Genomic DNA, 27,823 nt, shown 5'->3' with positions numbered 1-27,823 from the left:
TTTATTTCCTAAACTGTCTTTGTTTCCTAAACTGTCTCTGTTTCCTAAATTGTCTTTGTTTTCTAAACTGTCTTTATTTCCTAAACTGTCTTTGTTTCCTAAACTGTCTTTGTTTCCTAAATTGTCTTTGTTTCCTAAACTGTCTTTATTTCCTAAACTGTCTTTATTTCCTAAACTGTCTTTGTTTCCTAAACTGTCTTTATTTCCTAAACTGTTTCTGTTTCCTAAACTGTTTCTGTTTCCTAAACTGTCTTTATTTCCTAAACTGTTTCTGTTTCCTAAACTGTCTTTGTTTCCTAAAGTGTCTCTGTTTCCTAAACTGTCATTGTTTCCTAAACTGTCTCTGTTTCCTAAACTGTCTTTGTTTCCTAAACTGTCTCTGTTTCCTAAAACTGTCTCTGTTTTCTAAAACTGTCTCTGTTTCCTAAAACTGTCTCTGTTTCCTAAACTTTCTTTGTTTCCTAAACTGTCTCTGTTTCCTAAACTGTCTCTGTTTCCTAAACTGTTTCTGTTTCCTAAACTGTCTCTGTTTCCTAAACTGTCTCTGTTTCCTAAAACTGTCTCTGTTTTCTAAAACTGTCTCTGTTTCCTAAAACTGTCTCTGTTTCCTAAACTGTCATTGTTTCCTAAACTGTCTCTGTTTCCTAAACTGTCTTTGTTTCCTAAACTGTCTCTGTTTCCTAAAACTGTCTCTGTTTTCTAAAACTGTCTCTGTTTCCTAAAACTGTCTCTGTTTCCTAAACTGTCTTTGTTTCCTAAACTGTCTTTGTTTCCTAAACTGTCTTTATTTCCTAAACTGTTTCTGTTTCCTAAACTGTCTCTGTTTCCTAAACTGTCTCTGTTTCCTAAACTGTCATTGTTTCCTAAACTGTCTCTGTTTTCTAAAACTGTCTCTGTTTCCTAAAACTGTCTCTGTTTCCTAAACTGTCTTTGTTTCCTAAACTGTCTTTGTTTCCTAAACTGTCTTTGTTTCCTAAACTGTCTTTATTTCCTAAACTGTTTCTGTTTCCTAAACTGTTTCTGTTTCCTAAATTGTCTCTGTTTCCTAAACTGTCTCTGTTTCCTAAACTGTCATTGTTTCCTAAACTGTCTCTGTTTTCTAAAACTGTCTCTGTTTCCTAAAACTGTCTCTGTTTCCTAAACTGTCTTTGTTTCCTAAACTGTCTCTGTTTCCTAAAACTGTCTCTGTTTTCTAAAACTGTCTCTGTTTCCTAAACTGTCTTTGTTTCCTAAACTGTCTTTGTTTTCTAAATTGTCTTGGTTTTCTAAATTGTCTTTGTTTCCTAAATTGTCTTTGTTTCCTAAACTGTCTTTGTTTCCTAAACTGTCTCTGTTTTCTAAAACTGTCTCTGTTTCCTAAACTGTCTTTGTTTCCTAAACTGTCTTTGTTTCCTAAAACTGTCTCTGTTTCCTAAATTGTCTTTGTTTTCTAAATTGTCTTTGTTTCCTAAATTGTCTTTGTTTCCTAAACTGTCTTTGTTTCCTAAACTGTCTCTGTTTCCTAAACTGTCTCTGTTTTCTAAAACTGTCTCTGTTTCCTAAAACTGTCTCTGTTTCCTAAACTGTCTTTGTTTCCTAAACTGTCTTTGTTTCCTAAATTGTCTTTGTTTTCTAAATTGTCTTTGTTTCCTAAATTGTCTTTGTTTCCTAAACTGTCTCTGTTTCCTAAACTGTCTTTGTTTCCTAAACTGTCTTTGTTTCCTAAACTGTCTTTGTTTTCTAAATTGTCTTTGTTTCCTAAATTGTCTTTGTTTCCTAAACTGTCTTTGTTTCCTAAATTGTCTTTGTTTCCTAAATTGTCTTTGTTTCCTAAATTGTCTTTGTTTCCTAAATTGTCTTTGTTTTCTAAACTGTCTTTATTTCCTAAACTGTCTTTGTTTCCTAAACTGTCTTTGTTTCCTAAATTGTCTTTGTTTCCTAAACTGTTTCTGTTTCCTAAACTGTCTTTGTTTCCTAAATTGTCTTTGTTTCCTAAATTGTCTTTGTTTCCTAAATTGTCTTTGTTTCCTAAATTGTCTTTGTTTTCTAAACTGTCTTTATTTCCTAAACTGTCTTTGTTTCCTAAACTGTCTTTGTTTCCTAAACTGTTTCTGTTTCCTAAACTGTCTTTGTTTCCTAAAGTGTCTTTGTTTCCTAAACTGTCTCTGTTTCCTAAACTGTCTTTGTTTCCTAAATTGTCTTTGTTTCCTAAACTGTCTCTGTTTCCTAAACTGTCTTTGTTTCCTAAACTGTCTTTGTTTCCTAAACTGTCTTTGTTTCCTAAATTGTCTTTGTTTCCTAAACTGTCTCTGTTTCCTAAACTGTCTTTGTTTCCTAAACTGTCTTTGTTTCCTAAACTGTCTTTGTTTTCTAAATTGTCTTTGTTTCCTAAATTGTCTTTGTTTCCTAAACTGTCTTTGTTTCCTAAATTGTCTTTGTTTCCTAAATTGTCTTTGTTTCCTAAATTGTCTTTGTTTCCTAAATTGTCTTTGTTTTCTAAACTGTCTTTATTTCCTAAACTGTCTTTGTTTCCTAAACTGTCTTTGTTTCCTAAATTGTCTTTGTTTCCTAAACTGTCTTTATTTCCTAAACTGTCTTTGTTTCCTAAACTGTCTTTATTTCCTAAACTGTTTCTGTTTCCTAAACTGTTTCTGTTTCCTAAACTGTCTTTATTTCCTAAACTGTTTCTGTTTCCTAAACTGTCTTTGTTTCCTAAACTGTCTCTGTTTCCTAAACTGTCATTGTTTCCTAAACTGTCTCTGTTTCCTAAACTGTCTTTGTTTCCTAAACTGTCTCTGTTTCCTAAAACTGTCTCTGTTTTCTAAAACTGTCTCTGTTTCCTAAAACTGTCTCTGTTTCCTAAACTGTCTTTGTTTCCTAAACTGTCTCTGTTTCCTAAACTGTCTCTGTTTCCTAAACTGTTTCTGTTTCCTAAACTGTCTCTGTTTCCTAAACTGTCTCTGTTTCCTAAAACTGTCTCTGTTTTCTAAAACTGTCTCTGTTTCCTAAAACTGTCTCTGTTTCCTAAACTGTCTTTGTTTCCTAAACTGTCTTTGTTTCCTAAACTGTCTTTGTTTCCTAAACTGTCTTTATTTCCTAAACTGTCTCTGTTTCCTAAATTGTCTCTGTTTCCTAAACTGTCTCTGTTTCCTAAACTGTCTCTGTTTCCTAAATTGTCTCTGTTTCCTAAACTGTCTCTGTTTCCTAAACTGTCTCTGTTTCCTAAACTGTCATTGTTTCCTAAACTGTCTCTGTTTTCTAAAACTGTCTCTGTTTCCTAAAACTGTCTCTGTTTCCTAAACTGTCTTTGTTTCCTAAACTGTCTTTGTTTCCTAAACTGTCTTTGTTTCCTAAACTGTCTTTATTTCCTAAACTGTTTCTGTTTCCTAAACTGTTTCTGTTTCCTAAATTGTCTCTGTTTCCTAAACTGTCTCTGTTTCCTAAACTGTCTTTGTTTCCTAAACTGTCTCTGTTTTCTAAAACTGTCTCTGTTTCCTAAAACTGTCTCTGTTTCCTAAACTGTCTTTGTTTCCTAAACTGTCTCTGTTTCCTAAAACTGTCTCTGTTTTCTAAAACTGTCTCTGTTTCCTAAACTGTCTTTGTTTCCTAAACTGTCTTTGTTTTCTAAATTGTCTTGGTTTTCTAAATTGTCTTTGTTTCCTAAATTGTCTTTGTTTCCTAAACTGTCTTTGTTTCCTAAACTGTCTCTGTTTCCTAAAACTGTCTCTGTTTTCTAAAACTGTCTCTGTTTCCTAAACTGTCTTTGTTTCCTAAACTGTCTTTGTTTCCTAAACTGTCTTTGTTTCCTAAACTGTCTTTGTTTCCTAAACTGTCTTTGTTTCCTAAACTGTCTTTATTTCCTAAACTGTCTTTGTTTCCTAAACTGTCTCTGTTTCCTAAATTGTCTTTGTTTTCTAAATTGTCTTGGTTTTCTAAACTGTCTTTGTTTCCTAAACTGTCTTTGTTTCCTAAACTGTCTCTGTTTCCTAAAACTGTCTCTGTTTTCTAAAACTGTCTCTGTTTCCTAAACTGTCTTTGTTTCCTAAACTGTCTTTGTTTCCTAAAACTGTCTCTGTTTCCTAAATTGTCTTTGTTTTCTAAATTGTCTTTGTTTCCTAAATTGTCTTTGTTTCCTAAACTGTCTTTGTTTCCTAAACTGTCTCTGTTTCCTAAAACTGTCTCTGTTTTCTAAAACTGTCTCTGTTTCCTAAAACTGTCTCTGTTTCCTAAACTGTCTTTGTTTCCTAAACTGTCTTTGTTTCCTAAATTGTCTTTGTTTTCTAAATTGTCTTTGTTTCCTAAATTGTCTTTGTTTCCTAAACTGTCTCTGTTTCCTAAACTGTCTTTGTTTCCTAAACTGTCTTTGTTTCCTAAACTGTCTTTGTTTTCTAAATTGTCTTTGTTTCCTAAATTGTCTTTGTTTCCTAAACTGTCTTTGTTTCCTAAATTGTCTTTGTTTCCTAAATTGTCTTTGTTTCCTAAATTGTCTTTGTTTCCTAAATTGTCTTTGTTTTCTAAACTGTCTCTGTTTCCTAAAACTGTCTTTGTTTCCTAAACTGTCTTTGTGTCCTAAACTGTCTCTGTTTCCTAAACTGTCTTTGTGTCCTAAACTGTCTCTGTTTCCTAAAACTGTCTTTGTTTCCTAAACTGTCTTTATTTCCTAAACTGTCTTTGTTTCCTAAACTGTCTTTGTTTCCTAAATTGTCTTTGTTTCCTAAACTGTTTCTGTTTCCTAAACTGTCTTTGTTTCCTAAATTGTCTTTGTTTCCTAAACTGTTTCTGTTTCCTAAACTGTCTTTGTTTCCTAAATTGTCTTTGTTTCCTAAATTGTCTTTGTTTCCTAAATTGTCTTTATTTCCTAAACTGTCTTTGTTTCCTAAACTGTCTTTGTTTCCTAAACTGTTTCTGTTTCCTAAACTGTCTTTGTTTCCTAAAGTGTCTTTGTTTCCTAAACTGTCTCTGTTTCCTAAACTGTCTTTGTTTTCTAAATTGTCTTTGTTTCCTAAATTGTCTTTGTTTCCTAAACTGTCTTTGTTTCCTAAACTGTCTCTGTTTCCTAAATTGTCTTTGTTTCCTAAATTGTCTTTGTTTCCTAAATTGTCTTTGTTTCCTAAACTGTCTTTGTTTCCTAAATTGTCTTTGTTTCCTAAACTGTCTTTGTTTCCTAAATTGTCTTTGTTTTGTTTCCTAAATTGTCTTTGTTTCCTAAATTGTCTTTGTTTCCTAAACTGTCTTTGTTTCCTAAATTGTCTTTGTTTTGTTTCCTAAATTGTCTTTGTTTCCTAAATTGTCTTTGTTTCCTAAACTGTCTTTGTTTCCTAAACTGTCTTTGTTTCCTAAACTGTCTCTGTTTCCTAAACTGTCTTTGTTTCCTAAACTCTTTGTTTCCTAAATTGTCTTTGTTTCATAAACTGTCTTTGTTTCCTAAACTGTCTTTGTTTCCTAAACTGTCTTTGTTTCCTAAACTGTCTCTGTTTTCTAAATTGTCTTTGTTTCCTAAACTGTCTTTGTTTCCTAAACTGTCTCTGTTTCCTAAACTGTCTTTGTTTCCTAAATTGTCTTTGTTTCCTAAACTGTCTTTGTTTTCTAAATTGTCTTTGTTTCCTAAATTGTCTTTGTTTCCTAAACTGTCTTTGTTTCCTAAACTGTCTCTGTTTCCTAAATTGTCTTTGTTTCCTAAATTGTCTTTGTTTCCTAAATTGTCTTTGTTTCCTAAACTGTCTTTGTTTCCTAAATTGTCTTTGTTTCCTAAACTGTCTTTGTTTCCTAAATTGTCTTTGTTTTGTTTCCTAAATTGTCTTTGTTTCCTAAATTGTCTTTGTTTCCTAAACTGTCTTTGTTTCCTAAATTGTCTTTGTTTTGTTTCCTAAATTGTCTTTGTTTCCTAAATTGTCTTTGTTTCCTAAACTGTCTTTGTTTCCTAAAACTGTCTCTGTTTCCTAAACTGTCTTTGTTTCCTAAACTGTCTCTGTTTCCTAAACTGTCTCTGTTTCCTAAATTGTCTTTGTTTTGTTTCCTAAATTGTCTTTGTTTCCTAAATTGTCTTTGTTTCATAAACTGTCTTTGTTTCCTAAACTGTCTTTGTTTCCTAAACTGTCTTTGTTTCCTAAACTGTCTCTGTTTTCTAAATTGTCTTTGTTTCCTAAATTGTCTTCCCATGTGTCTCGGTACCTAACTTACCGCACTTACTCTAGCACTAGTTCTGCTCTTAGCAGTTTGGTTTTGGAAGGAAATGCACTCATGATTTCTTGTGACCTGAAGTTCTTTTGCCTACCGATGTGGAACACACTGATTGTAAGTCGCTTTGGATAAAAGCGTCTGCAGAATGACCGTGATGTAATGTAAGAAGGAAACATACAGCAGGATATAATCTGTGTAACAATGACCCATTTAAAGGTGCCCAACATGCGTGGTAGTAAATGCAAACAAACCCGGTCCCAGAGCAGAACCTTGAGGAACACCTCGGGACAAAGCAACAGGTTATTTACTGCTGTTAGCCAGCGAGCAGAACTGTTGGAGACAAACAATTAAATAAATAAATGTAAATACAAAAAAGTTTAAAACATAAAACCAAACTACAGCTGATCAGCTCAAAGTATAAATGATTTTCTGATCAGGTGAATGTGTCTTCTGAACTGTTTCCTACAAAAACAGTTTCCTAAACTAAATCAGAGTGAATTACACATGAAAATGAGTCAGTAAAGTGAGCAGAGTGGAAATATAGTTTAAATCCTGATGAAAGCTCTGAGGAAATCTGATCCAGAGAGAAAACAATCCAAGTAAAAACCACAAGAAGCTGCTGAGGATCGTTTCAGTGCCGAATGTTGGAAACTCCCCGAACTAAAGCTCATCAGACTCAGATCTGATGAATCTGATGTTGCCTTTTATCGTCCTCTGGAGACGCCTCCTGGATGAAGTCACCTCTCCATCAACGTCCTGAACAGATGCTGCATCTGGACTCGGCTCACATCTGGACTGAGAGCATCAGGAAACTCATTAAAGTCCTGTTTCGGTTGAACGTTTCCCACATTTATCCCCTCACATCCTTCTGGGTTTGCGTGTTAGAAAACTTTTAATTTCTGTTTTGACTAATCTCAACAAGGTGCTCATAAACTTTTTGAATTCTCAGAACATTTTCAGCTGCGATCAGAGGATCTTTCTTAACCCTTTGTGTGGTCTTAACATTGTGTTTACTCCCTTTGTCCTACGGGTCAAAAATGAGCCGCCCTACCAAAGCCCCAAAATAAAGCAACTTAATTGAATTTTAAATCCAAAATCTATTCTGTATGATGAAACCACCTGTTATTTATCTGTTCAACTCAATTCAATACATTTTTTATTATGTATTTTTTGTTACACAATACAAAAAGACAATCACCAGTTTTCAGGATTACACTTTTTTTTTTACTGTCAGTGGGACCAACAGTTTTCTTGTTTTCTCAGTTTTCTTTTACATAATAAAGGTTTATTATTGCTATTATATAAATGTGAAGTAATTACTTCTGAATTAATTATATTGAAAGGGGAAAAAACAGTGAACTTTTTTCTGCTGTTTAAATGTTTTTATAATTCACGGGTCAAAAATGACCCATAAGACAATCTTTGTACCCTAGTGGTGTACAGCCCACATGGAAACATAAACAAAAATAAAGTCTGACTTTTTCTAATGATGGGGTCCCTTTAGGAAAAGTCACAACATTTCAAGTTGGAAAAAGATAGTTTAAGGTATTTTTTCTACAGCTAAACATGGTGGTGGCTCACTTTGGACCCGCAGGACAGCAGGAGGGTTAAACAGGACAACAGGAGGGTTAAACAGGACAACAGGAGGGTTAAACAGGACAACAGGAGGGTTAAACAGGACAACAGGAGGGTTAACGCAGAATGAGTTTAAACCACTGGCTCACCTCATTTCCACCAGATCAGATCATTATCAGAAGCTCTTTGATGGTCAAACTCTAAGCCTGTTTCAGATCTACCTGAAGTTTCTGCTTTTTCAGGTCATTTCAGTTTGTTTTTTGACAAACATCTCAGATTTTCTATCATAGAAAATCCCCTTGAGGCAGATCGGTCTGGTTTGAAGAGTTTCTGCTCATCTGAGACATTTTCAGGTCCAACAAGCAGCTTCAGCTCAGTCCTCGCTTTTTAATTCAGTTGGGATTGGATCTAAAACACAAGTTTATGGTTTAGCAGAGACTATTGCTGTTGTTAGTTCAGAGAGATCAACTGGACAGAAGCCGTCTGAATACAAATCAGGTTCTGAAGATACTTCTAAAGCTGCTGTACTTGATGATACATCACTGATAATAGTGGGAAGGACTCCATCAATCTTCTCTCTGATAGAAACAATTTTATTGATAAAGAAGCTCATGAAATCATCGTTTGAGAGTTTAAGGAATACCTGGCTCAGCAGAGCTCGGACTCTTTGTCAGACTGGCTACAGCGCTGAAGAGAAACCTGGGATTGTCACCCACTACAATGACTTTATCTGTACTCAGCACTAACTGGGATAAAAACTGAGAATTCAGACAGAAACTCAGAATAAGGGCCAGGTGGACGATACACAACAACAAACACAAGAGGTCAAATGTGTGTCACTTTTAAGAAGAAATTCAGCAATAATCAACAATCCCAGATAAGTGAGAAGTTCTACAACACAAACGAAGTCAAAGGAAGTGACGCAATATGTCTTACCGTGAAAAGTGAGCACATTTCACTGTGTTTCAATAAACATTTAAATGGAAATGAGGCCCCAAAATCTGTGTTCCTGTTATGGTAGATGCTGACTCTTCAGGAAACTGTATCCTTGTCCAGCCTGTTCTCATTGTTGGTTCCATGATGGTGGAACCAGCTACCAGATGCTACCAGATGCTACCAGAGCAGGGGGGTCCCTCTGAAAAAACACTGCTTCTCCTCACACCTCTAACACCTCTAACTCCCTGATACACCCAACTCACAGTGACTGCTTGGACTCTGTCCTTTAAACAGATTCAGTATCAGTTCAGAGAAGCTAATGAGGGCAAAGCCGCTCAGATTCTTATCCTCTAAAGGTTTTGGTTTCCGTCTCCAGTACACAACCACAGACTTGTGCAAGCAGCTGTGGTGCAGTGACTACTACAACCCGTTCTTCTGTAAGACCAAGAAAGGCCCGCCGCTCGACGGGACCAAGTGTGGACCCGGGAAGGTGAGATGACGCTACTTTGGGTCGTCTGGTTCTCTTCTGGTGAGGAAAAGATGTTTGCGTTGGAAAAGGTGGTGATAATTACAGGAAAGGCTTCTCTGGTTGCAGCACTGCTTCAGAGGTTCCTGCATGAAGCTGACACCGAACCTCCTGAGGCAGGACGGCAGCTGGGGCGCCTGGAGCCCCTACGACAGCTGCTCCCGCACCTGCGGGGGCGGAGTCCAGTTTCGAACCAGACGCTGCGACAACCCACTGTGAGTGAGCCACCAGTCATCTGTGATGTCACACATCCGATGAACCAATCACGTACGCTAACCTGTCGCTGTTCTCAGTCCAGCAAACGGGGGGCGCACCTGCTTCGGGAACAGCTATGAGTTCCAGCTGTGCAGCCAAGAGGACTGCCCTGCCCTGACCGACTTCAGGTTAGTAGATCCCATGTTTCCTCTGTTAGTGTGACCGACTTCAGGTTAGTAGATCCCATGTTTCCTCTGTTAGTGTGACCGACTTCAGGTTAGTAGATCCCATGTTTCCTCTGTTAGTGTGACCGACTTCAGGTTAGTAGATCCCATGTTTCCTCCGTTAACTGTGACCGACTTCAGGTTAGTAGATCCCATGTTTCCTCTGTTAGTGTGACCGACTTCAGGTTAGTAGATCCCATGTTTCCTCCGTTAACTGTGACCGACTTCAGGTTAGTAGATCCCATGTTTCCTCCGTTAACTGTGACCGACTTCAGGTTAGTAGATCCCATGTTTCCTCCGTTAACTGTGACCGACTTCAGGTTAGTAGATCCCATGTTTCCTCTGTTAGTGTGACCGACTTCAGGTTAGTAGATCCCATGTTTCCTCCGTTAACTGTGACCGACTTCAGGTCAGTAGATCCCATGTTTCCTCTGTTAGTGTGACCGACTTCAGGTTAGTAGATCCCATGTTTCCTCTGTTAGTGTGACCGACTTCAGGTTAGTAGATCCCATGTTTCCTCCGTTAACTGTGACCGACTTCAGGTCAGTAGATCCCATGTTTCCTCTGTTAGTGTGACCGACTTCAGGTTAGTAGATCCCATGTTTCCTCCGTTAACTGTGACCGACTTCAGGTTAGTAGATCCCATGTTTCCTCTGTTAGTGTGACCGACTTCAGGTTAGTAGATCCCATGTTTCCTCCGTTAACTGTGACCGACTTCAGGTTAGTAGATCCCATGTTTCCTCCGTTAACTGTGACCGACTTCAGGTTAGTAGATCCCATGTTTCCTCCGTTAACTGTGACCGACTTCAGGTTAGTAGATCCCATGTTTCCTCTGTTAGTGTGACCGACTTCAGGTTAGTAGATCCCATGTTTCCTCCGTTAACTGTGACCAACTTCAGGTTAGTAGATCCCATGTTTCCTCCGTTAACTGTGACCGACTTCAGGTTAGTAGATCCCATGTTTCCTCTGTTAGTGTGACCGACTTCAGGTTAGTAGATCCCATGTTTCCTCTGTTAGTGTGACCGACTTCAGGTCAGTAGATCCCATGTTTCCTCTGTTAGTGTGACCGACTTCAGGTTAGTAGATCCCATGTTTCCTCTGTTAGTGTGACCGACTTCAGGTTAGTAGATCCCATGTTTCCTCTGTTAGTGTGACCGACTTCAGGTTAGTAGATCCCATGTTTCCTCTGTTAGTGTGACCGACTTCAGGTCAGTAGATCCCATGTTTCCTCTGTTAGTGTGACCGACTTCAGGTCAGTAGATCCCATGTTTCCTCTGTTAACTGTGACCGACTTCAGGTCAGTAGATCCAGTGTGATCTCTGTGTTTGTGTTTCAGGGAGGATCAGTGTAAAGTCTGGAATCCATTCTTTGAACATGAAGGACTGAAACACCACTGGCTTCCCCACCAGCATCCCGACCGTAAACACATGCAGAAACACGAACATTCTGACCGTTGACATAAACATAAACAGAAACACGAACATTCTGACCGTTGACATAAACAGAAACACGAACAAGAACATTCCGACCGTTGACATAAACAGAAACATGAACACGAACATTCGATCGTTGACATAAACAGAAACACGAACATTCTGACCGTTGACACAAACAGAAACACGAACAAGAACATTCTGACCGTTGACATAAACAGAACCACAAACACAAACATTCGATCGTTGACATAAACAGAAACACGAACATTCTGACCGTTGACATAAACAGAAACACGAACATTCTGACCGTTGACACAAACAGAAACACGAACAAGAACATTCTGACCGTTGACATAAACAGAACCACAAACACAAACATTCGATCGTTGACATAAACAGAAACACGAACATTCTGACCATTGACATAAACAGAAACACGAACACTCCGACCGTTGACATAAACAGAAACACGAACATCAACATTCCGACCGTTGACATAAACAAAAACACGAACACGAACATTCCGACCGTTGACATAAACAGAAACACGAACACTCCGACCGTTGACATAAACAGAAACACGAACAAGAACATTCCTACCGTTGACATAAACAAAAACACGAACAAGAACATTCCTACCGTTGACATAAACAGAAACACGAACACTCCGACCGTTGACATAAACAGAAACACGAACACTCCGACCGTTGACATAAACAGAAACACGAACACGAAAATGCCGACCGTTGACACAAACAGAAACACAAACATTCCGACCGTTGACATAAACAGAAACACCAACATTCCGACCGTTGACATAAACAGAAACACCAACACGAACATTCCGACCGTTGACATAAACAGAAACATCAACACTAACACGAACATTCTGACCGTTGACACAAACAGAAACACAAACATTCCGACCGTTGACAGAAACACAAACATTCCGACCGTTGACATAAACAGAAACACGAACACGAACATTCTGACCGTTGACAGAAACACAAACATTCTGACCGTTGACATTAACATAAACACCAACACAAACATTCTGACCGTAAACACAAACAGAAACACGAAGACGAACATTCTGACCGTTGACATAAACAGAAACACGAACATTCTGACCGTAAACACAAACAGAAACACGAACACGAACATTCTGACCGTTGACAGAAACACAAACATTCCGACCGTTGACATAAACAGAAACACGAACATTCTGACCGTTGACAGAAACACAAACATTCCGACCGTTGACATAAACAGAAACACGAACATTCCTACCGTTGACATAAACATAAACACCAACACCAACATTCTGACCGTAAACACAAACAGAAACACGAACATTCTGACCGTTGACACAAACAGAAACACGAACATTCCGGCCATTGACACAAACAGAAACACGAACACGAACATTCGGACCGTAAACACAAACTGAAAACCAAACATTCTGATCGTTGACATAAACTGAAACACGAACACGAACATTCTGACCGTTGACATAAACAGAAACATGAACATTCGACCGTAAACACAAACAGAAACACGAACACGAACATTCCGACCGTAAACACAAACAAAAACACGAAAACGAACATTTCGACCGTTGACATAAACAGAAACAGAAACACGAACACGAACATTCTGACCATTGACATAAACAAAAACACGAAAACGAACATTCCGACCGTTGACATAAACAGAAACAGAAACACGAACACGAACATTCGATAGTTGACATAAACAGAAACACGAACATTCTGACCGTAAACACAAACAGAAACATGAACATTCTGACCGTAAACACAAACAGAAACACAAAATTCTGACCATTGACATAAACAGACTTTAAACACAAACTGAAACACGAACACGAACGTTCGATAGTTGACATAAACAGAAACACGAACATTCCGACCGTAAACACAAACAGAAACACGAACATTCTGACCGTAAACACAAACAGAAACATGAACATTCTGACCGTAAACACAAACAGAAACACAAAATTCTGACCATTGACATAAACAGACTTTAAACACAAACTGAAACACGAACACGAACGTTCGATAGTTGACATAAACAGAAACACGAACATTCCGACCGTAAACACAAACAGAAACACGAACATTCTGACCGTAAACACAAAAAGAAACACGAACATTCTGACCGTTGACATAAACAGAAACACGAACATTCTGACCGTTGACATAAACAGAAACACGAACACGAACATTCTGACCATTGAGATAAACACAAACAAACACGAACATTCCGACCGTTGACATAAACAGAAACACCAACACCAACATTCTGACCGTAAACACAAAAAGAAACACGAACATTCTGACCGTTGACATAAACAGAAACACGAACACGAACATTCCGACCGTAAACACAAACAGAAACACGAACATTCTGACCGTAAACACAAACAGAAACACGAACATTCTGACCGTTGACATAAACAGACTTTAAACATAAACTGAAACACGAACACGAACATTCCGACCGTAAACACAAACAGAAACACGAACATTCTGACCGTAAACACAAACAGAAACACGAACATTCTGACCGTAAACACAAACAGAAACACGAACATTCTGACCGTTGACATAAACAGACTTTAAAGATAAACTGAAACACGAACACGAACATTCCGACCGTAAACACAAACAGAAACACGAACATTCTGACCGTAAACACAAACAGAAACACGAACATTCCAACCGTTGACATAAACAGACTTTAAACATAAACTGAAACATTTTTGTCTGCTGACCATGATGTTTGGAGGAGTCGTCTCTGCTGTGCTTATCTGTCTTTGTGAGGACATCCACGCAGAGCTTATCTGTCTTTATGAGGACACTGTGGGATAGAACCTGAGAGGAACTGGCTCTGGTTAGAAGGTGCAGGTCACAGTTAATGTTCAGGGAATGCATTACGTAACTGACGGTCCTCACAAAGCTATGAGCACACGCCTGGTGTGTGTGTTCACATGTTAAAGTCATCAGGCAGGAATCTGTTATTGGAAGGAAACCCGCGGCCTCTCCTCCCTTTAACTCTTCATAGTCAGAGAATATTTTAATGTCCGTCTCATCGAACTCTTAAAGCCTTCGTGGTGTTTGTGTGCAGCTGATGAGCGCTGCCGCCTGTACTGCCAGTCCAAGGAAACGGGGGCCGTGGTGTTCATGAACCGGATGGCGTACGACGGGACGCCGTGTTCCTATGACGACGCCTACAGCATCTGCGTCCGAGGAGAGTGTGAGGTCTTTATTGTGCTTCAGTTTCCAAGTGTGACTCACACCCTGAAGTCTCTCCTGTTGCTTCTGATTAACTGGTGAAATAAAAACTAAAAATAATCCCACTGGTGGTTCTCATCAAACTCTGAGAACTGACATGGTCCCAAGTAAAAAATGGAAATGGGATCATAAAAGCTAAATAACAAAATAAAATATTAAATTAGTATTCTTTTCAGTTTAATTTGTTTGTTTTTTTAAATATATTTAATTTATTTCTTTTTTACTTTTTATTTGTGTTTATTTCTATATTATTTAACTGGTGAAATAAAAACTAAAAATAATCCGACTGGTGGTTCTCATCAAACTCTGCTGCAGGAGAACTGACACGGTCCCAAGTAAAAACATATAAATGGCTAAATTCATACGTTTATGGGATCATAAATAACAAAATAATTTATGCAACAATAATTGACCAAAATATTAAATTAGTATATTTTTCAGTTAAATTTGTTGTTTTTTTAAAAAAATAATAATAATTCTATTTATTTGTGTTTATTTCTATATTCTTTAACTGGTAAAATAAAAACTAAAAATAATACGACTGGTAGTTCTCATCAAACTCTGAGAACTGACACGGTCCCAAGTAAAAACGTGTAAGTGGCTAAATTCATACATTTATGGGATCATAAATAACAAAATAATTTATGCAACAATAATTTACTAAAATATTAAATGAGTATTTTTTTATTTTAATTTGTTGTTTTTTAAATATATTTAATTTTTAATATTTATTTTTTATTTGTGTTTATTTCTTTTCTATTTTCTTTATGTGTATCTCCTTATTCTCTCAAAATTAAAAGTTTTTATTTCAGTTTGAATTTCATAAAATTGTTTGGTGAAATCAATGTTTTTTTAGGGCTGGGCGAGTTAACTCGTTATTATCGCGTTAATTTGTTAATTATTTGACGCCGATAAATATTTTGTAAAAATCTGTTGACTGGATCACATTCACACAGTTACACCAAACACCACGAAGCATGGAGTAATAAAATAAAGATAAACTAGCAGCTAACATCACCGTTACAGTTGTGAAGCTCACGGAGCTAACCGGCGCTACTTCCTGTTTTACTGGTTTCAACATAAAAGCACGTATTTCAAAATAAATTTAAAAAAAAACTCCTGCATTTACAGCCAAGTTGAATTGTCTTCTCAGCGTAGTAGTTCCAGTCTAAAATATCACTTAAAGGCAAAACTCACAACTGATAGCAGCAAGTCATTCAAGGAAACAGACAGTGGAGCGAGGCTTCTACATAAAAACTACAGAAAGATGCTGATGTTAAAAGTGTGTTTGCACAACAAATGTTATGGCACTTTCATTCATATGGCAGCACATTTAAAATAAAACTAAATGCTAAAAGCTATACGCTACTTTTGGATTCATTTTTGGATTCTGCGTACAAATGAGATAAATCAGGGAAATCATGAGATTAATTAGATTAAACATGTTAATCGTTGCCCAGCCCTATATTTTTTTTTGTTTAGTTGTTGTTGTGTCTTCCCTTTAACGGCTCCCTCCTCCCCTCGGCCCTCTGCAGTACGTTGGCTGTGACCGGCAGATCGCCTCGGACCAGCAGGAGGATCGATGTGGCGTCTGTGGAGGGGACAACTCCAGCTGTAAGGTGGTCAAAGGAAACTTCACCCGCAGCACCAAGAAACCAGGTGAACCGAACCGAGTCTGAACCCAGAACAGATCACGGCCAAACACAGTTTTTTTTTAACATTCTGTTTATTGGATTTTTCCGTATTCAAGACAAGTATTTGAATAACTCATTGTGAACATATTTTCAACCCATGACCCAACAACACGACACAACCCCTTTCAGTGACTGATAATCGGTTCCATGCTTTAGGTTTCCTGAAGATTCTGGAGATTCCTAAAGGAGCCCGACACCTCCTGATCCAGGAGTTCAAAGGAACTCCTCACATCCTGGGTAAGATGAAAAAGCAAACCGGCAGAACTCCTGCAGCGCCAGGATTTCAGGAACAAACGCTAACATCTGATGCTCTGTTGCAGCCGTGACCAACCAGGAGACGGGTCACCTCTTCCTCAACGACGAAGACGAGCTCCCCGAGACCCGAGTGGTGATCGAAAAGGGAGTCATCTGGGAGTACAACAACACCGGCGACCAGGAGTCCCTGCAGACCACCGGGCCTCTGAAGTACGGGGTCCTACTCATGGTCAGTCACCAACACGGGGGTCCGCTTTGTGTTCGATTGGTCGAGCAGAACCAGAGATGGGGACTCGAGTCGCTGCGACTTGGACTCGAGTCGACTCGAGTCGCTGTTTTGATGACTTGTGAATGGACTTGACAAAAAATAAAAAAACTCGAGACTCGACTCGGACTTGGAAGTTAAAGACTCGGCACTTGACTTGACTTGAGACACGATGACTTGAATGAGTGTTAAGCATCTAGCATAACTTCCAACTTTGTTCGTCATTTAAAGATCCATTCTGACCAGTAAGTGCTCGTCAAATTAGCTAATATTATCCTGTTAGCTTAGTCGGTAGTTAGCTAACGTTAGCTTGATATGATACGGGGTGGACAGGTTGGACACATTGGCCAATGATGGTTACTGACAGTTACTTATATCTTTGTGTTTTCACTTTATTAAGATCAGATTCTGCTGGTAAAATTGCAATAATAAGGTGACTTTGACTTGCCCAAGAAAAAATTACTTGGGACTTACTTGAGACTTGAAAGCTAAGACTTGGGACTTACTTGAGACTTGAAAGCTAAGACTTGAGACTTACTTGAGACTTGAAAGCTAAGACTTGGGACTTACTTGAGACTTGAAAGCTAAGACTTGAGACTTGAAAGCTAAGACTTGGGACTTGAAAGCTAAGACTTGGGACTTGAAAGCTAAGACTTGGGACTTACTTGAGACTTGAAAGCTAAGACTTGAGACTTGAAAGCTAAGACTTGGGACTTGAAAGCTAAGACTTGGGACTTACTTGAGACTTGAAAGCTAAGACTTGAGACTTGAAAGCTAAGACTTGGGACTTACTTGAGACTTGAAAGCTAAGACTTGAGACTTGAAAGCTAAGACTTGGGACTTACTTGAGACTTGAAAGCTAAGACTTGAGACTTGAAAGCTAAGACTTGGGACTTGCACATGTGTGACTTGGTCCCTCTCTGAGCAGAACCAACACTGAGCGGTGTGTCCCTATGGCAGGTCCGTTCCCACGGCGACTCCAAGGTGACGGTGTCCTATAAGTACATCATCCAGGACCACCTGCGGTCCTCGCTGGAGTCCAACCTGGTGCAGGAGGACGCCATCTTCTACGAGTGGGCGCTGAAGAAGTGGTCCCACTGCTCCAAAGCCTGTGGAGGAGGTACCGGCTGGTTTGTTGGTTACCACGGCAACAGTTGTGATGTTCTTAACCTGTGACAACCCCCCCATCCTGAATAAAACAGGCCGAATGTCTCACATTAACATCAAATCCTGTTTCTACTCAATCAGACACGTTAGATCTGAATTAAAGTGTCTTCATATTCAAATGGGTCGACCGGATGGTAATGATTCTTACCGACATTCCTTTTACTGATTTTCTGTTGTTTTTATGTGGATAAAATGACAGAAAAGCATGAAAAAGATCATAAGTCGGAACGGCTTCGTTCACAGTTGTGTTCATGAATTCTGAAAAGGATCAAAAAGGAAAAACTAGAAGAAAATCGTGTGGAAATGAGCTCAGAATACAATGTTCACTTCACGTTGTGGAACCCAAGGTGCCGCCACACTGTGATGTCATCGGTGATGTCACCACATGTAAATTAGGAGATTGAATTTGCTGCCTTCGTAAACTTTGGGCCCACTCAGTATTTTTCCCATTTACAGTTTTCCTTTATCTGTCAGAAGCCGGTTGTTAAAATGTGAAGTATTCTCTAAAAACAGAGTTTAAAGGGTTGCATGTGACCTCTGTTGCCAGGGAAACAGTACACCAGGTTTGGCTGCCGGAGGAAGGCTGACGGTAAAATGGTGCACAGGACGTTCTGCCTGAACATCAACAAGCCGAGAGCCATCAGCCGCAAGTGCAACGCCGAGGCCTGCAGGTCACCACGGTAACGCACCGCAGGTTCCCTCGGTTACGTGCTATATCTTCTGATCGGAGTCGTCCAATCGGAAAGCAGGAGCTATAATGTGGCTCTCTCGCTGTCTCCGCCCCCTCAGCTGGGAGACGGGGGAGTGGGAGGCCTGCAGCGCCTCCTGTGGTCAGACGGGGTGGCGGCGGCGCTGGGTGAGCTGCCAGCAGGAGTCCAGCAGCGGGCGCCAGCAGCAGGCCGTACCCGGCAGGTTCTGCACCGAAGAAGACCGGCCGGAGTCCAAGGAGACCTGCAACCGCCGGCCCTGCCCCGCCGCCTGGAGGGCCGGGCCCTGGACCCCTGTGGGAACTTAGACTAGGCTCATGGTCAACCTTTGACCTCTGACCTTTCTGACCTACCCGTCTCTGACCTCCGACCCTTCTCCACCCACGGAACCTCTAACCTTCCCTTTTTGTAACAACCTAATTGTTGACGACCTTGATTCTCAGCTTCTTTTGGTCTTCGTCTCTCTGTACCACCTTTGTTCTTTCTTTTAAGAACATTCCTGACCTTCTTTCTTTGAGGACGACTTCTGCTTCTCAAGTCTCCTTTTCTATGGACCACCTCTAACTTCTTTATATTCTTCTAGATGATCATCACCATCCTTCTTTACCGCAGCCATTCTTCTGGCTGTCCTGTTCACATATCCATCTTCCTTGAATATCTCCAACTTTCTTCCTTCTTCTGTCTGGAATGTCACCCCTGACTTACCTCTGACCCCTTTATTCTTCTGTAATGTATACCCTTCCTCTCTCTAGACTTCATCATCTGTTCTAACGGACGATCCCTAACCCTCTTTATAGAGACATACCCTACCCTCCTAATCATGTCTCCTTTGCTACTTCCTTCCCTCTGTCTTCTTTATCTTGACCATCTGTTAACTTCTTTATTCATGGATCATATCTAACCTCTCTCCTTATTCTTGATGACTTTTTTGTGGTTTTTTGGTCTTTTTTTAATTTGAATTATTTACCATCTACTTAAAGGCTAACACACACACACAAAACATTTTTTTATATACAGCTATATAAATTTAGGCGTTAAGGGGTTAACTTCTTTGTTCATGGACTATATCTAACCTCCCTCCTTGTGTACCGTCTACACCCTTCGTGTTCTTGATGACTTTTTTGTGGTTTTTGGTCTTTTTTTTCCATTTGCTGTAGGATTGTTGTGAAGTTTCCGATCATTTCAGGATCTGATCTGTAGCTTTCTGTGCGCAGTGTTCCGTCTCTTGTGGAAACGGGACTCAGGAGCGTCAGGTTGCGTGTTTAAGTCCCGACGGTTCAGTCGGAAATTGCAGTGATTCTCAACCAATCACAGCACGGCCCTGCCAGGCTCCGCCCTGCGGTGGTAAGCCAATCCTATCTGGGGTATTAAAGGAAGGCGGGGGGGCTGTGTGGCTGACTGTTTGCCTCCATCTGCAGGTGACCAGAAGAATGCCATCATCCTGTGGCTGTCCAGGTCCAACCCAAACTTCCCGGCTCCACAGATCTCCTCCAGTAAGACCAACACTTTTCATCCTCCTCGTCACACTCTTTCCTCCCTTCCAGTCCTGGAGTCCAGGCACAATCAACACCACCAACCATCAGAACAAAACTGACATCAACTCTCATTCTTTTGTCACCAACAGCTTCTGATGATCCAGTTCAGTAAATCTTTTAGTTTCTTCAACATCACATCGTTGTTGCATCATTTCCTCTGATCCAGCAGCTGCAAACATTCCTGGTTCTGTGATTTCAGAATAGAGTTTACCAGGGACCGAGCAGTGAAACTGCCAGGACCCTATTGTATCTGTAGGAGTTATTCTTATTCTTTGCAAAAGGTACTTGAAAACTCTTTTTGCGAGCGCCACCTGCCAGTCGACAACATGAAAGATTCTAAACTTTATATTTTTGGGAGTCGCTCATTGACTCTGTAGCGCCCCCTACGATATTTAAAAATGGTCCCCGCATTGGGGTTAGTTTCGTGTGGGACGACAAAATTCGGTACACTCATTCATCATGCCCAGACGCACAAAAAAGTCTCATATCGCCATGGTCCCACGTCCACAGGAAGGCGGCCATTTTGGATGGAAGGTGCGTTTGGTGCCCTTGCATATGATCGAACTCCTCCTACAGATTTAATGGTAACAGCTCCAAACTTGGCCAGGTTTCTCTTAAGACATGGGGGGAAAAATCGTGGGGAAACTTTTCCAAACTCTGAACGGTGTGGGCGTGGCCAGGCGGTGAAAATCGTGTGATGGTGTTTGTGATTTGAAAGCCTTATCATCATCGCAAAGTCATGAAACTTGGCACACACGTCCACCCTGTCGACCTCGTACATATGTAAAGGGTATCGTGTGTGGGCGGAGCAAAATGGCTCAGTGGCGCCCCCTAGAAATTTCAAAAGCCGCATTGGGGTTATTATGTGCTCGTACGTACGCAGAGGGTATCGTGCGTGTGGGCAGAGCTGCACTACTACGGTGTCCATCGCATGCCCCAACGTACGCACACCTCGGTCCCGCTCAAGGCTGCTTGCAGCTTTCTAGTTATCTTTTGAACTTCATGTGGTGTCCACAGGCTACGATAACCAAAGTCAGAGCTGTGTCCACATTGTTGGTCCAACAATGGAGCTGGTTTACTGGTTGCCCCTCATCACCGGTGCTGTTTGTGGTTTTCGTGGATCTGGAGCTGTAGTCGGGGAGAGGAGGGCATCTGGTTTGGGAACATCAGGATTACATCTTACTTTTTACAGATGATGTGGTTCTGTTGGCTTCTTCAGGCCATGACCTTCAGCTGCACTGGAGCAGTTCCCAGCTGATGCCCTATCCCCCTACTGTTTATTATATGGAAAATTATACATAATTTTTGTAATAAAAAATGATGGGGCAAAATGCATCAGTGGAGTATAAAACACATGTAAGAGGAGGAGACATTGGTTGTTTTTTTTAAATTTACTAAAATTATGTTGCAACACGGGCAAAATTACCACCAATTTTTTTTGTAAAAGGTTGAGAAAAATGTACCAAAATGTCCGTGGGGGGGGGCATAAGGGTCATAAATTGCTTTATTTATTGCATAAAGCAATATGGCTGCAGGCAGTCCTCCGCGTGGACGAATGGAAACTAAAGGGTTTTATAGCTTCTGAGGTTAAAATGTGGAAAACAGAATCTAACTGCAGGACATGGCGGGGACATGTTGCCATGGTGACAGAGGAGGAAATATCAGTCACGTTTTTTCTGTTTTGGTCGTTGAAAACTGATTTGGATGAAGATTTAATTAGATATCAGATTGCCGCCTGTTTTCCAGCCCACAGCTTTAGGCTGTTTTCCATAAACATTCAGATCACATGAATCTTTGGGGGAAAAAGAGTTTTACTCTCACTGAGGATTTATGTCTGACTTTCACTTCATTTAAGAGGGTTAAAGAGTCTTTGAGGGTTCCCAAACACTGATGCATGATGGAATCAGAGAATAAGTCCTCCTGTTAGCCGTCTGTCACATGTTCCTTCAATCACGGTTACGATCAGCTGATCACGTCTGATCCTCGGCTGTCTGCAGGGCAGCGTTGCCGCGGTGACCGATCCGTGTTCTGTCGGATGGAGGTGTTGAGTCGGTACTGCTCCATCGCCGGTTACTGGCAGATGTGTTGCAAGTCCTGCAGCGAGAGAAACTCCAGCAACTCGGACAACTTCAACAACTCCAGCAACTCGGACAACTTCAACAACTCCAGCAACTTCAGCGTTTTCAGCAGCACAAGTTCACCGACGGACAACAGCAGGTCAGTCACGACAGATTCCACATGCCAGGTGGGCGGAGCAAACAGAAACCAACAGATTTTAATTTTATGCTGATAAAAAACAGAAATGAAACGTGTTTAAACTTTTTTAGTCTAAACTAGCGCTGGGCGTGTTAACTCGTCATTATCGCGCTAACGCATTAATTATTTAACGCCGATAAATATTTTATTGCGCATTAACGCAGATTGTTATTTTTGTAAAAGTCTGTTACTCACAGGTTTTTATTTTGTAAAAGTCTGTAGCTCACAGGCTTTTATTTTGTAAAAGTCTGTTGCTCACAGGCTTTTATTTTGTAAAAGTCTGTAGCTCACAGGCTTTTATTTTGTAAAAGTCTGTTGCTCACAGGCTTTTATTTTGTAAAAGTCTGTTGCTCACAGGCTTTTATTTTGTAAAAGTCTGTAGCTCACAGGCTTTTATTCTGTAAAAGTCTGTCGCTCACAGGCTTTTATTTTGTAAAAGTCTGCTGCTCACAGGCTTTTATTTTGTAAAAGTCTGTTGCTCACAGGCTTTTATTTTGTAATAATCTGCTGCTCACAGGCTTTTATTTTGTAAAAGTCTGTTACTCACAGGCTTTTATTTTGTAAAAGTCTGTTGCTCACAGGCTTTTATTCTGTAAAAGTCTGCTGCTCACAGGCTTTTATTTTGTAAAAGTCTGTTACTCACAGGCTTTTATTTTGTAAAAGTCTGTCGCTCACAGGCTTTTATTTTGTAAAAGTCTGTTGCTCACAGGCTTTTATTTTGTAAAAGTCTGTTGCTCACAGGCTTTTATTTTGTAAAAGTCTGTTGCTCACAGGCTTTTATTTTGTAAAAGTCTGTTGCTCACAGGCTTTTATTTTGTAAAAGTCTGTTGCTCACAGGCTTTTATTTTGTAAAAGTCTGCTGCTCACAGGCTTTTATTCTGTAAAAGTCTGTTGCTCACAGGCTTTTATTTTGTAAAAGTCTGTTGCTCACAGGCTTTTATTTTGTAAAAGTCTGTTGCTCACAGGCTTTTATTTTGTAAAAGTCTGTTGCTCACAGGCTTTTATTTTGTAAAAGTCTGCTGCTCACAGGCTTTTATTCTGTAAAAGTCTGTTGCTCACAGGCTTTTATTCTGTAAAAGTCTGCTGCTGTCTGCTGTGGAACAGGAAAAGAAAGTAATCGGCGGTTCCACCAAACATGGAGAAGGGTACGGAACTTTTACTCGGCCATTTTCATGTTAAAGTTCTTCCAGACGGCGGAGTCGACAGAACCAAAGTCATCTGTAAACTCTGCCAAGTTGAATTGTCTTCTCAGCGTAGTAGTTCCAGTCTAAAATATCACTTAAAGGCAAAACACACAACTGATAGCAGCAAGTCATTCAAGGAAACAGACAGTGGAGCGAGGCTTCTACATAAAAACTACAGAAAGATGCAGATGTTAAAAGTGTGTTTGCACAACAAATGTTATGGCACTTTCATTCATATGGCAGCACATTTAAAATAAAGCTAAATGCTAAAAGCTATACGCTACTTTTGGATTCATTTTTGGATTCTGCGTACAAATGCGATTAATCGTGATTAATCAGGAAATCATGTGATTAATTAGATTAAACATGTTAATCGTTACCCAGCCCTGGTCTAAACACAAAACCAGGTGAGAGAAAAGGACAATGTGTCAGCTGAGGGTGGACAGATTCTGTATATATTGTCTGCACCAACTACACCAAGTCAAATACTAAACCTACTAAACCTGATTCTGACATTTCAGAATATTCTGTATTCTGAAATGTCAAGAAGGTTTACGACTCCGACAGGTTAAAGCGATGGGGTAAAGACTTGATTCATTTCACTGACTGATCAACATCGTTTATGTTTGATCTAATTCAGTTGAGTTAAGGTTGAGTCAGCGCACGTTCTACCAATCATACGACTTTCAAGGTAAACACAAGAAACTTGTGCTAAAGAAAAAATGGACCAGATTCTGTGAATAAATCACTATAATATAGATCAGTGAGCAGTGCTGACCAACATGTCGGATACCACCAATGGGATTCAAACCCTGGTTCAGGTAGGGGTAGACATAGAAGAGGTATACAGGCCGCTCCTAGGAACAGGAAGAAGGAGTTTTACACAGTATGGAGGCTTTAACATCATGTCTATTTGTGTCTTGCAGTTCTGGGAACGTAACTGAGACGATGACGTCAGTGACCACCTCGTCCTTGTCGGACAGTAGCTATGTCATCGGTGATGTCATCAGTGACGTCATCAGCACGCCTCCTCTCACTGCGACTCTAACTCCGCCCCCCACCAGCAAGAGCAGCACCGACTTCGTCTACGTGGAGTACGATTACGACGAGTATTCGTCCTACGAGGATCCGTCGCTTCTCTCTGAGACGCCCGGTACTGTTCCACGTCCTGGTGCTGCTACAACAACAACATGGCTCCCCGGACAAACCGCTCCGCCGCACGCGTTTCAGAGGAAAACTCCCAAGATGCCGCTGGTTACTGTTCCCATGGTAACTGTTACTCAAACACCAGCGCCCCTCCAGATGTCCTCCGTTCCAGAGTTCCCCACCACACCGTCAGCTGATGTCGATGACGTCATCAATGCAACAAAATCAGAAGGGCGGAGCCTCCCGGGTAAAATCCCTCTGACGGATCCAGAACCGTCTTTGATCCCGCTCTCGAAGAAGGAGAACAACTCTGTGGATGAAGTCCAGTACAGGATCGTGGGAATGGTGGGCGACGGCGTCAGAGTCCAACAGAACTACTTCGTGCCGCGGATGCCGCCGCTGCGCGAGCGAACGCAGAACAAACGCATCCAGCAGCTCCTGAAAGAGAAACGCCTGCAGGAGCTGCTGAGCAGGCTGAACAGGACCAGAGCGAGCCGGACGGACTGACCCGGCGGCGGACTGACCCGGCGGGCCGCCGCTCGTTCTCTGCTAACAAACTCACAGCGAGAACCAGAAACTGGTGAAAGGGCTCCTCAGCTTTAAAGCAAAGCCTGTGATCCCCGAACCAAAGACCTGAATGTGGACTTCAGAAAATCTCCAGTTCTGATCAGGTTCACACATTTATGATGTTTGTACCAAATTATCCTGTTTCTAAATAAAGCAAAGTCTCATCCAGCTGCTGCCGTCCTTATAACCTCATGTCCTCATGAGCGTCTGAGCTCTCAGTCGGTCTGGTTCACACTGCGACCCGTCACTGGTGCTCTGTGGTCGTTAGATCCACCTTTGTGAGCTAGAGGAGTCGATATCATTGGTTAATTCTATCGTCCATCCAGATTTAGAGCCCCTCACTGGAACAAATGCCCCTCCATAAATAAGTAAGAAAACAACAAATAAAAGATGTTTTTGCTTGAAATAAGCAAAAAAGAATCTGCCAATGGAACTAGTGAAAATCGGCTTGTCCAGATTTCTTGAAATAAAATGTGATATTTGGGATTTTTGAGATAAAAGTGATCTTGAAATTAGCTTAAAAACCTCTTCAAACAAAAGCTTGTTTCATATGAAATCCGACTCAAAACAATTTGTTTTCAAGACTTTTTCAATTAACAAGATATTCCAGATGTATTGTATTAAAACAAGTCCCTATATCTGGCTTGGTGTTTATGTGGAAGATGTCCGGGTGAAATTTAGAGAAAATATGTGGTGTGTTCCCAACCTTGTAATCAATCCAACGGTAAGCCAGTGAAGGGAAGACCTGAGTTATGTGATCAGGCTTTTTAATACCAATGTGAAAACTTAAAACGTTAAACAGCAACCACTGACCACAGGGCTGAACAGATGAATGTTGCTGCTGACGTCCTGAACTAAAAATGAATTAATACATACTTGTTGTATTCTAATTCTTTGTGGTAAGACGTATTACATCACTTCCTGTTACCTTGTTTGTGATCTGTGGAACTTCTTGCTAGTCTTTGGTCATTAAAAATTCTTCAGTTTCTCCTTATAAGTTACACATTTTTGCAAAGTTAACTCTATCGAATACTTGTTCTATTCTTTTTTTTTTTAACCCCTTGTCCTGTCCAGCATTATGGCAGCAGAACTGTAATCTGAATACTGTTTATGACAAACACATTTGCTTTGCCAAGGGAAGCTTTATAAATGTAAAGCTCCCCTTGATGCCCATCAACTCCTTATTAATTTATTTATTTTTCTTACAATACTTAACTTGTGAAAGTGCCGAACCGGACCGGGGGACAGAGACATAGAGAGCAAAGAAAAAGATACGGAACAGAAATAGGAAGAAAACAATGAAAAACCAGACAACCAGCTGCTAAACCTGTAAAAACCAAACTGAAGACAATCCACGGCCTCTGTGGGGAAGCCAGCCTTAGAGGCACCAGGAGCACCTGGCTCAGCTGACCCTGGAACATCCCATAGTTAAGCTGCTATAGGCCCAGCCTGCTGGAGGAGCTCCCATGATGCACCTCTCCATGTACATGTGACATCACTGTTGTCATTAACTTGGCCGTTTCCCAATACCAAGAATGCAAAGAACAGACTTGTGTTCTTGAGGAGAATGTTCTTGCTAGTCAACCTCGGAAGAATGAACTCGGGAGATCACAAGTACACGTGCTCCGTTTTCAGTTTTGAGACGATGCGTTCTTCGTGCCCGAGGCAGCCTGCTCTGATTAAACAGCTGGGCTTTTTCATCCAAGTGCTCTCTCTCGCTCTAATGTCTAATGTGTGTGTGTGTGTGTGTGTGTGTGTGTGTGTGTGTGTGTGTGTGTGTGTGTGTGTGGTGGTGGTGGTGGTGGTGGGGGGGGGGGGGGGGGGGGGGTTGCGCTGACAAGTTTGAGGCGCAGAATTCTTCCGAACAAAATTGTAAATAGCTGGTATTAAGACAAATTAACGATCAAATCGGGATCTAAAGGGCTACTTTCTCGCCTCAAAATGTTTTAAACGTGGATAAAGTGATATATTTAAAGAGTTTAAAGCTAAAATGAAATCAGCTTCAGCCTGTTGATTTCGGCTCGGGTAGGAGCGCAGTGCATTGTGGGATATTTGCGCTGACAAGTTAGCACAAGTTAGCTACCGCTGCATCCTCGGTAAAATGGGCGTGTCGAGAACACATCCGGGAACTTTCACCGTTCTCGGCGAAATGCGAACTTGTGTATTGGGACAGTACTTTGGCTGCGACTGATGACGTTTCACAAGAACACAAGAACACAAGTACGGACAAGAACGTATATATACTCTCTCTCAGCAGGTGTCCCTGGCCTGGTGTTACGCTGCTTGTTGTCCCCTCTTTCATGTCCTCTCAGCCCCAGCTGGTCCAGGCAGAGGGTTCCTGGTTCTGGTTCTGATGGAGGTTTCTTCTGTTCAAAGGGAGTTTTTTCTCCCCACAGTCGCCTCGTGCAGCTCAGGACGGGGGATTGGATCAGAGAGAAGTTTCAGAGCAATCTGCTGGTTTCCTTATCTAGGAAATTTTGAATTGGCTCTGTATGAATGAATTGGACTAATTATGAATTTAATTAATTTAAGAGCTTTAATGTTTAAATGTTTAAATCACTTTATGTTCAGAAGAAGAAACCACACAAACCTGGAGAAGTGGCCACATTTATTCAAACAGATGGTAATGGATTAATTCAAGGATGGATGGTTACACCTGTGCACAGTACTACTATTATT

At 40.5% G+C, this 27,823-nt stretch overlaps 2 protein-coding genes across 2 annotated transcripts in view; one reads left to right on the top strand and one right to left on the bottom strand.

The window, feature by feature from the left end:
• The window catches only part of LOC142401776 (A disintegrin and metalloproteinase with thrombospondin motifs 2-like), a 67,580-nt gene extending 42,086 nt beyond the window's left edge, over window positions 1-25,494 (top strand). Inside the window, exons 11-25 of the mRNA XM_075487241.1 lie at window positions 9,047-9,160; window positions 9,266-9,411; window positions 9,490-9,579; window positions 10,952-11,034; window positions 14,202-14,335; window positions 15,904-16,027; window positions 16,219-16,299; window positions 16,383-16,546; window positions 17,543-17,702; window positions 18,297-18,429; window positions 18,539-18,752; window positions 19,671-19,800; window positions 19,875-19,949; window positions 21,989-22,208; window positions 24,358-25,494. Coding sequence (XP_075343356.1) covers window positions 9,047-9,160; window positions 9,266-9,411; window positions 9,490-9,579; window positions 10,952-11,034; window positions 14,202-14,335; window positions 15,904-16,027; window positions 16,219-16,299; window positions 16,383-16,546; window positions 17,543-17,702; window positions 18,297-18,429; window positions 18,539-18,752; window positions 19,671-19,800; window positions 19,875-19,949; window positions 21,989-22,208; window positions 24,358-25,084 — 2,595 coding nt within the window. The 3' untranslated portion in view covers window positions 25,085-25,494. The remainder of the gene's footprint in view (window positions 1-9,046; window positions 9,161-9,265; window positions 9,412-9,489; window positions 9,580-10,951; window positions 11,035-14,201; window positions 14,336-15,903; window positions 16,028-16,218; window positions 16,300-16,382; window positions 16,547-17,542; window positions 17,703-18,296; window positions 18,430-18,538; window positions 18,753-19,670; window positions 19,801-19,874; window positions 19,950-21,988; window positions 22,209-24,357) is intronic.
• The window catches only part of LOC142401780 (uncharacterized), a 337,909-nt gene that overhangs the window by 193,026 nt on the left and 117,060 nt on the right, over window positions 1-27,823 (bottom strand). The gene's annotated exons all lie outside the window — the stretch shown is intronic.

This window comes from Odontesthes bonariensis, chromosome 16 (assembly GCF_027942865.1).
Source record: "Odontesthes bonariensis isolate fOdoBon6 chromosome 16, fOdoBon6.hap1, whole genome shotgun sequence".
Taxonomy (NCBI): Eukaryota; Metazoa; Chordata; class Actinopteri; order Atheriniformes; family Atherinopsidae; genus Odontesthes; species Odontesthes bonariensis.
Note: the sequence above shows the minus strand (reverse complement) of the source record. Positions and strands in the feature narration are given on the sequence as shown.